A 9214-nucleotide genomic window follows, 5' to 3' on the forward strand; every position below is an offset into this window, starting at 1 on the left:
TGTTTTTGTTTCCTTTCACCTTTCTGTCCTTTTTTGTTTTGATTTTTTCTGTATGCCTTGACTAATTCAAAAGATTAAAACGTGTTCACAATTTATAAATTGGGTGTATTATTAATTGTGTGTCGTATTGTACGTAGGTGTTGGAGTGAATTGTTAAAACAATAATAAGGTTTTGTCATTCTCGATGTCCATCGTCAACCTTTGTAATTAGATTAAAATAGCTCATGGGGTCTGTCCTTAAAATCGAAAAACGTAAACAAAAATGGCCTTTGGAGTTGATATAATCCTTGGAAAAATCTACAGAACTTTAAATTATCGTCGCTAAATTCAGCTCTGAACAAATTACATTACGATTTGGGAATAGACATTCAGCCAAAAAGCCTTTATTATCATTTACAAAAAGGGTGAATTGCTTAATATTTTAAGACAATCTGTATTCATTACCATACTCAAAGAACAAGGAACTATTGATTGTGACCAACATAGAACAATCAGCATAATGAGTCAAGTCACAAACATTATATTAAGAATACTTATGATAAGAATGAAGAGCAAGATTTCTCTAGAGAAAAATGACGAACAGTTTGGTTTTGTTAAAGAAAAGGGCACGATAAATGCAATTTTTATATTGAAAACAATAATACAACGGTTAATCGAAAAAGAAAAATGATTTATCTATGCTTCATTGATTATTCCAAACCTTTTGATTCATTACAACGTAAAACGCTCTTCAAAATCCTAGAAAAGATCGGTGCAGACAGTAAAGACCTTGGAATTGTGAAAAAATACGAATATTGGAATCAAACAGGGTGTGTCAAACTTGATAATGAAACATCAGACTTCTTTAACATCAAGAAGGGAGTAAGACAAGGTTGCGTCTTATCACGGGACCTTTTTAACATATATAGTGAAATACTATTCAAAAAAATTGAGGATATGAAAGGCGTCGTCGTTGGAGGGTACAGTATGAACAGTAGAAGATACGCACGCGATGGTACTCTGAAGGCATACTCTCCAGTAATCGTGCAGAAAATTTTTGACATACTGGTAAGCAAAAGTGAAGAGTTGGGCCTGAAACTAAATATTAAGAAAACCGAATGCATTGTGGTCTCAAAGAATGACAACAACGCGACCTTCCACTTGTCAAGCAAAGGAGAGTCCATCAAACAAGTAAATAAATTTAAATATTTAGGCACTATCATTACTGGTGACGCCTCTGACATAGAGGATATGCAATAAAGAATAGAAATTGCAACGAAAAAACAAAACAAAACGTGTTCCATAAAATGCGACCAGTTGTGTCAAACAAAAACCTAAACTTGAAGACCATAATTAAAGTAGTGGAAACATATGTTATAAGTACCCTTTTATACGTTTGTGAAACGTTGACGATTGGCAAAGAATATAATAGGAGGTTCGAGGAATTTGAGATGTAAATGTATAGAAGAATGTTGATGCTCTCATGGACAGACAAGTATACGAACGAGGAAGCGGCGAAGGTGAGAAAGGGCCGAAACTCGATCGAAATAATCAGAAAGAGACAGTTACGGTTTACGGGACATATGTGGAGAAGAGAATGAATAGAATAGTTGGAAGCATCAGGGATGATCGAAGGAAAGAGAGCTAGAGGAAGACAAAATATGACATATCTAAATAACATAAGAATGGCCAAATGTGATTTTAAAAGCAACGCAGATTTCATATCCACCGCAGAGGATTGTGATTCGTGGAGAGAGAGAGAGAGACTGGCAACGTATTCAAGAGTAAAAGCCACGATGGATGATGAACCCTGGTAGAACGTTTGATCTGTTTTTGTCAGGGAATATTGAAGACTTTGATTTTGCTGAGCAAGATATTACGCAAGACCCCGTGTTGCAGTGAGATAATGAACATTATTCTACCCCTCTCCTCACGAGCAAAAAGTAAAAGACATCGAAAATCTTTGTTACCTTTTGGCATTCGAAAGTATAACAATTCCTAGTTGGAATTCTAAATTGACTTGACACTCATTGGAATCTCCAATGTCATTAGATGATCCCCAACTAGTGAATTGTATCTTTATGTTACTATATGTTACTTTGGTAAAAAAATTCAAATTGGATTGAGCTCAATGACACCTATATCAATTTAAAGTGCTTTTCACCACGACTCTAATGATACCAAAATTTTGAAAATTAGATAAGCAGAAAAAATTTATCTTAGTTTAAAGGCTAGAAAATGGTCTTCTGTTTGCCTTTGTTATTTACTGACGGACTTTGTGACCTGAAAACTGTTGTATTTCTGGTAGTAACCACCATTTGAATTTCAAAACTGGTCTAAAATGGCTGCTAAGATTTGAGTAAGGATTTTCCTGGAACGAATTTCATGGATGCGGTATACAACTTTGCCCTGAATTTAATTTTATATAAAAGTTAAGATATTATATAAAAGTGCCATCATGAAATTGTGATTTACTAGGTTCTAATCTTTTAAGTATCCAAAGCTAAATTATACCCTATTTTATCCATAATCAAAAGTTATACTAAATTGTCATTGATTTCAAAATAAACTACACCAAACTATAGAGTAATTTCTCCTGAAGAAAATAAGACATCAATCATTAAAATCCATCCATAAACAAAAGATCTATGGAACCTTTTCTGAGACCCATCACTTAAAAGTCCAAAAATCGGGTTACAGCCACTAGCCCATTTATAGGCTTCCTGCTGGAGGGCCAAATGGACGTTTACCAAAGTACCTAACTATATGCATGTTTCACCCTCGCTTTTGTTGTGTAATAGATAATATTTTTTATCGGCGATTTTAATATTCAGTTTGATGTTGATAAGAATAGTCTCGTTAAAATTATAAAAAATATGCTGAATGAAGATGGCCTGACTCAGTTAGTGACCTCTCCAACTCAAAGATCGGGGCAAATCTTGGACTGGTTCATCACTGATACACCATCGCTTGTTGAATCAAGTAAAAACATCAAAAAAGAAATTTCAGACCACAATATGATTCTGGCAACTCTCAAATGCATCAAAGAGAAAGCAAAGAAAGTCAAGATAGTGTCTAGGGATACGAAAAGAATAGACATTAGTTCCTTCAAAAATAATCTGTCAGAGGAACTAGGAAGAATGGATATACCATCAGCACATAAAACGGACGACGTACTGCGCAACGTCATCGACAGGCATGCGCCAAAGACAACTAGAATAATAAATTCCAGGAAAGCGTCTCCGTGTTTTAACCAGAGTGAAAAAATTGCCAAAAGGGAAAAGAGGAATGCTGAGGCATCGTGGAGAAAATCGGGCCTTAAGATTGACCGGCTGATATATATAGCAAAAAAGCATGAATATAAAACTACCTGCAAAAGAGCAAAAAGAAACTATTATAACACGAAACTATCATCAGTGAGGGACACTAAGGAATTTTTCTCTGTTTCAAAGGAACTTTTAGGGGAAGAAAAGGGCATGTGTCTATCCACTAATATCCCGGTAGAAAAGCAGCCTGATGCATTTTCAGATTTCTTTTCGGGAAAAATATCGAAAATTCGGAACAATTTGGACCTCGTGCAAAATGAAGATATAAATTTCCACCCTTTTTCGGGTTCACAGGGACTCTCTTGATTTAAAGAAACAACTGAAGAAGAAATTTCTAAAATTATTTGTTCATCTTCCTCGAAGTCATGTGATTTAGATCCTTTACCAACTAATATTTTGAAATTATGTCTTCCTGAATTGTTACCTTGCATAACTTATATTATAAATCAGTCACTTATCTCAGGACAAGTCCCAGATATCTATAAACATGCAATTGTAAAGCCTCTCATATAAAAGCAAAACCTCGATGTAAATGACCTTAGTAACTACCGTCCCGTCTCAAATCTGCCATTTCTTACTAAAATCCTTGAAAAAGTTGTACTCAGATGTATTTCACAACATCTCCATGAAAACAATCTATAGGACAAATTTCAGTCAGCTTATCGTTCTTACCACAGCACAGAAACTGCTCTGTGCTGTGTTGCGAGTGATTTGCTTGATGTTTTAGATAAAGGTTCTGTTTCTCTTCAATTATTGTTAGACCTTTCGGCGGCGTTTGATACTATTGATCACGTTATTCTCATTAAACGACTTAATATAACTTTTGGCTTGTCTGGGACTGTCTTGCAGTGGTTTGAATCTTATTTAGATGGCAGTAAGCAACAGGTTATGATTTTAGATAAACTTTCTCGTCAACATACATTGTCTTTTGGTGATCCCCATGTCTCTGTTTTGGGTCCAATTCTTTTTGTTTTGTATACTTCTCCATTATCTAATGTCATCACTGGTCATGGGCTTCGCTATCATCTTTATGCAGATGATACGCAACTTTATGCTACTGATAAAACTAAAAATCTCGAAAATATTGTGAAACGTGTGGAAGAATGTGTGACGGATGTAAAAGAGTGGATGGCTGCAAACAAGTTGAAAATGAATGAGTCAAAAACAGAAGTGATGATTGTGGGATATAGAGGGCAGTTGAAAGTGAATGATGGTCTTGAGGTGTTGATTGGGGGTGAAAAGATCAAAGTTTCAAAGACTGAAAAATTTGGATGTCTATTTTGATTCAGAAATGAGAATGTCAGCTCACATTTCTGCTCTCTGTAAATCTTTATACTTTCAATTGAAGAAAATCAGTTCGATCCGTCAGTATATTGCAATTGAAACATGTAAAACATTGGTTGTTTCCCTCATTTTTTTCGAAACTAGATTATTGTAACTCCCTGCTTGTCAACTTGCCTCAGGCTTCTATTAAACAATTACAACTACTGCAAAACAGTGCAGCAAGATTAGTTTTTGGCCAAATAAAATTGATCATGCAACCCCTTTGTTGGCCTCTCTCCACTGGTTGCCCATTGAAAACCGCACATATTACAAAGCAGCGTGTCTTGTTTATGAGTGTTTGACTTGTATAACACCGGCATATCTCACAGATCACGTGGTCATGTGTAAATTTGAAAATTACACTTTAAGATCATGTAATGACCAAACGAAAATTTCGGAAAAAAGATCAAGAACAAAATTTGGTGATAGATCGTTTGCTTGTTTTGTCCCCAAGATTTGGAATGAACTACCACGTAGACTGAGGGAGTGTAAGTCTTTACCTACCTTTAAAAAGAATCTCAAGACACATTTTTACTGTATTTGTATTTATTGGCTCTATGAATCCTTGATTTGGCTATGAATTATTATATATTAATTTTATTATTATTATTATTATTATTATTATTATTATTATTATTATTATTATTATTATTATTATTATTATTATTATTATTATTATTATTATTATTATTATTATTATTAATTTATTTAAATTTTTTTTTTCAATTAAAATTGATAATCTATATTGTCAAGTGCCCAGAGCTTGTGTTTTACACGAGAATGAGCGCTGTATAAATGTGTATTATTATTATTATTATTATTATTATTATTATTATTATTATTATTATTATTATTATTATTATTATTATAGTAGTAAATACTCTAATGATAACGTAAACCAATAGTTTTTAATCAAATAAGATCCTTTATTGACGATTTAATTAATTGAAACATAATGAACATAAGAAATGGAATAATATTCGTTCCACAATAATTTATATATTTTTAGCACAGAACTAAACTTAGTCAAACTAATTCATAACATTTAAAAGATTTAATTTCTAAGTGATCTTAATTCCTTTACCCCAATTTATAATACGAAATTTACAAATCAACTTACACATGTGATTACTTTCACATTATCCATGCTTTTACCACCTAGCTATTTGTTAACTTATTATCATGTCTATTCAACACGTCGGTACGAAACAATTCATATGGATGAATGAAGCATGATTATTATTATTATTATTATTATTATTATTATTATTATTATTATTATTATTATTATTATTATTATTATTATTATTATTATTATTATTATTATTTTATTATAATATAATAATAATAATAATAATAATAATAATAATAATAATAATAATAATAATAATAATAATAAATAATAATAATAATATAATAATAATAATAATAATAATAATATAAATATAATAATAATAATAATAATAATAATAATAATTAGGCCATAAGGATGCATCTTCATATTAATTTTGAAACATTGCAACATACTTATTTTTTTTTTTCACTGTATCATTCTTTCAGTAAAACACCGCGCACAAGGGAATTGCTTATAACGTCCTTTCAAATTTCTGACAATGACTTCGAACTCCTCTGTCTACAATTATGTTTACACACCCGTCTCTTCATTTCTGGAAGGGAATCTTTCTACTTCGTTTAACATCTCCTCCCTGCCTCCACCGAGCATATCTCCTCCATCAAATAACGTTCCCTTGCCTCCACGCCTGCCTCCTATAATTATAGAGTGGATTGATGAATACTATATACATGAAGGCCCTACGCGTTCTTCAGATTTTTTTTTCTTGATGTCCACAGTCGTGCCAATTTTAGAGAAAATTTCATTCTATATAGGATTTATTTTACCAAGTTTTGGCGTCGTCACCAACATATTTAACATCGTCCTTTTTTATCGACAAGGAATTACGACTGATAGTTGCACTCCCATTCTCTTGACCATGTCTATATCAGACTTTAGTCAGTCACTGTCAACACTGATGTTTAAAAAGTATGATGTGCTTTTCCCTAGTAAACCCGCCGGAGTCTATCGATTTATTTGCTATTTCATCAAACGTGTGACAGTTGAATACTCTGCTTGGCTTACAGTATATCTGGCCTTGGAAAGAATGATTAGTGTTACTTTCCCTTTCCACGTCAAAATTTTGTTTACACCAAAACGTTCTTACGTCATAAGCATTGTCATGATTATTTTAATTGCCATAAGTCGTATAACAGATCAAAGCGACGAATTCAGTCAACTTTCAGTATTTCCGCGTTATTTTTTTCCACCCTCATATAATAAAATTCGAGAATTTTATGTTCATATAATTCAACCAGTTACATGCATTTTCCTTGTCGTTGTGTTTAACACAGTCATTATTGTTAAAGTAAAAATGTCACATCGATTCTATAGGTCAACGGCGTCAAATTCCAACAAGGAAATCATGGCAACGGGAAAAAATGCAGTCAAGCAGAAGAAAAGCAAACATAGAACGAGAAATGAATCAACGTTGATTCGCATGATGGTGGTGCTTTCTGTTATTTTTTTCATCACGTATTCTTTAAAAGTGACGCTTATGTTACTAATTAAGTACAAAAATTCTGCATGGCGACTTAACGGATCCTTCCAGACTTTTATGGGATTTTTATATTATGGTTATGATTGGTTTGATCTCATCAGTGGGAGTTGTAATTTTCCAATCTACTGCATCATGAGTTCCAGATTTAGAGAGGAGATTCGAAGGCTATTCGTTTCACGGAATTCTAAATCAATTCATCACAACTAATGAAATGGCAAAAGCTTAATTTGTCCGTAAGATGAAATAAATGAACTTCATATAAGCTTCTTGAAGTCTGAAATGAAATCTATAGAAATGTATCATACATAGAATTTAATTATGATACATGTAAAAGGACAAATAAAATAGTTAAAATATAGAACATTTTTCAGTGCGATTGGTTACTTACAAGGACACCTCTGACTTTCTAATGTTGATCTTTATCAAGGACTCTAGTACTCGCCTCCCTTCCTCTCCCCGTCACCGTACAAGTAACAGGAATGAACCATTTGTATTAAATTGGAGCCGTTAAGCAATTTTGCACCGTTTAAACGTGAATTGAACGTTCAGAGCCAACACATCTCAAGTTTGAGAATAAAGAAAAATATTTCGAACAGCCTCTTTATAATATCTGATATAATATGACAATGCCGTTGTTTTACTTTAAATATTTAAATCAATTAACCGTTTCAGTACAGATATTGGGTTCTAGATTATATAAATTCACATAGGAAAATCGTCACATTCGTTACGATGCAACCAACAATGGTCTCATTCATATATCTCTTGTACATCACAAAATTTAAAGAAAAGCTTTGATTGCAGCTATAAATACTAACACGGTGTTTTAAACATTATTTTGCTGAACAAGAATCTGTATAGAATGTACTTGTTCCTTGTTTGTTTGACTAGGAAAAGCCTCTTTTTATGTTGGATGGGTGTGAATTTTCGCGGGAGAAATTCTAAAAATAGCAGGTAAGGAGAGAATCCTCCAATCGGAGATCCCTCATGTTAATATGCTAAGTGACAGGTTATTTGAATCTTAAATGATTACTCCGGATTTATACAAGGACATGTTTTAACTACGAAGGGCAGTAACTGTGTAAATCTATCTCCTATGTTTATTTAATTCTGGATCCACTCCCTTGTTAAAGATAAGCTCTTGCTTTTGAGGGGGTTGTTCAGCGAAAGTTGTAACCCACCGTGTCAGAATGGTGTTGTGTCGGGATGAAAAAATCCAGAAGGATCTGGATTAAAACCAGATATCACGTGATGCAATAACCAGACAGCTTTTGAATTATAACCGATGTGTACATATATGCAGGTCTGACATCCGGACATACTCGTGGGCCAAGTTTAACATTGGTGTAATGGAAACTATTTTTCGTCATTATTTGATATTTCCATTACAACGATGAGCCCATAATGAATTGGGTTATCAGACCTGGCGATACGTGGACGTCGATTATACTTTTCTATTCTATCCCATGACCGGTTGGTCGTCGGGGGGACTCTCGGGATGCAGACTTCACGATTCGACGCCACTCATCACGGTCTTGGGCCTTCCTCATTATATTGTTCCACGTCAATCCTGTCCAATCTTTAATGTTATCCTGCCACACTGTCCTCTGTCTTCATCTTTTTCGGCAGCATTCTACTGTGCCCTGCAATATTGTCTTGCATAAACTTTCGTGTCTTACGAGGTGACCAAACCAAGACAATTTCCTTCTCTTTACCATTGCAAGTAGTGGTTCTTGCCTTCCTGCCAGTTTTTTACTTCGTCCAGAACTCTTACAACCACCTCGTACTAGATTGCCCAGAGACAAAACTTGAAGGGGGATTTGAAACCATCAACAAATGTGATGTTGACTTCAGAACCTGGATTGATACCTTGAACATAGAAGTGTAGCCGAACGATACTACTACTACTTCTTACATTGGTCCTATGTTCCAAATATAACCAATAAATAAAAACAAATAGTTGAGAAATATTAA

At 33.6% G+C, this 9214-nt stretch overlaps 1 protein-coding gene across 2 annotated transcripts in view; it reads left to right on the plus strand.

The window, feature by feature from the left end:
• The window catches only part of LOC144960461 (uncharacterized), a 16268-nt gene extending 7054 nt beyond the window's left edge, over positions 1-9214 (plus strand). The window contains exons 1-2 of one of the 2 annotated variants that reach the window (XM_078893573.1): positions 4958-5116; positions 6189-9214. In XM_078893573.1, the coding sequence (XP_078749699.1) occupies positions 6242-7447 (1206 nt within the window). In that variant the 5' untranslated portion in view covers positions 4958-5116; positions 6189-6241 and the 3' untranslated portion in view covers positions 7448-9214. Of the gene's footprint in view, positions 1-4957; positions 5117-6188 lie in introns of those variants that run through there. The other variant, XM_078893572.1, reaches the window with a different exon arrangement.

Source organism: Berghia stephanieae, chromosome 15, assembly GCF_034508935.2.
Source record: "Berghia stephanieae isolate SIO BIC M18660-M18661 chromosome 15, UCSD_Bste_1.3, whole genome shotgun sequence".
In the NCBI taxonomy this organism is placed as follows: domain Eukaryota; kingdom Metazoa; phylum Mollusca; class Gastropoda; order Nudibranchia; family Aeolidiidae; genus Berghia; species Berghia stephanieae.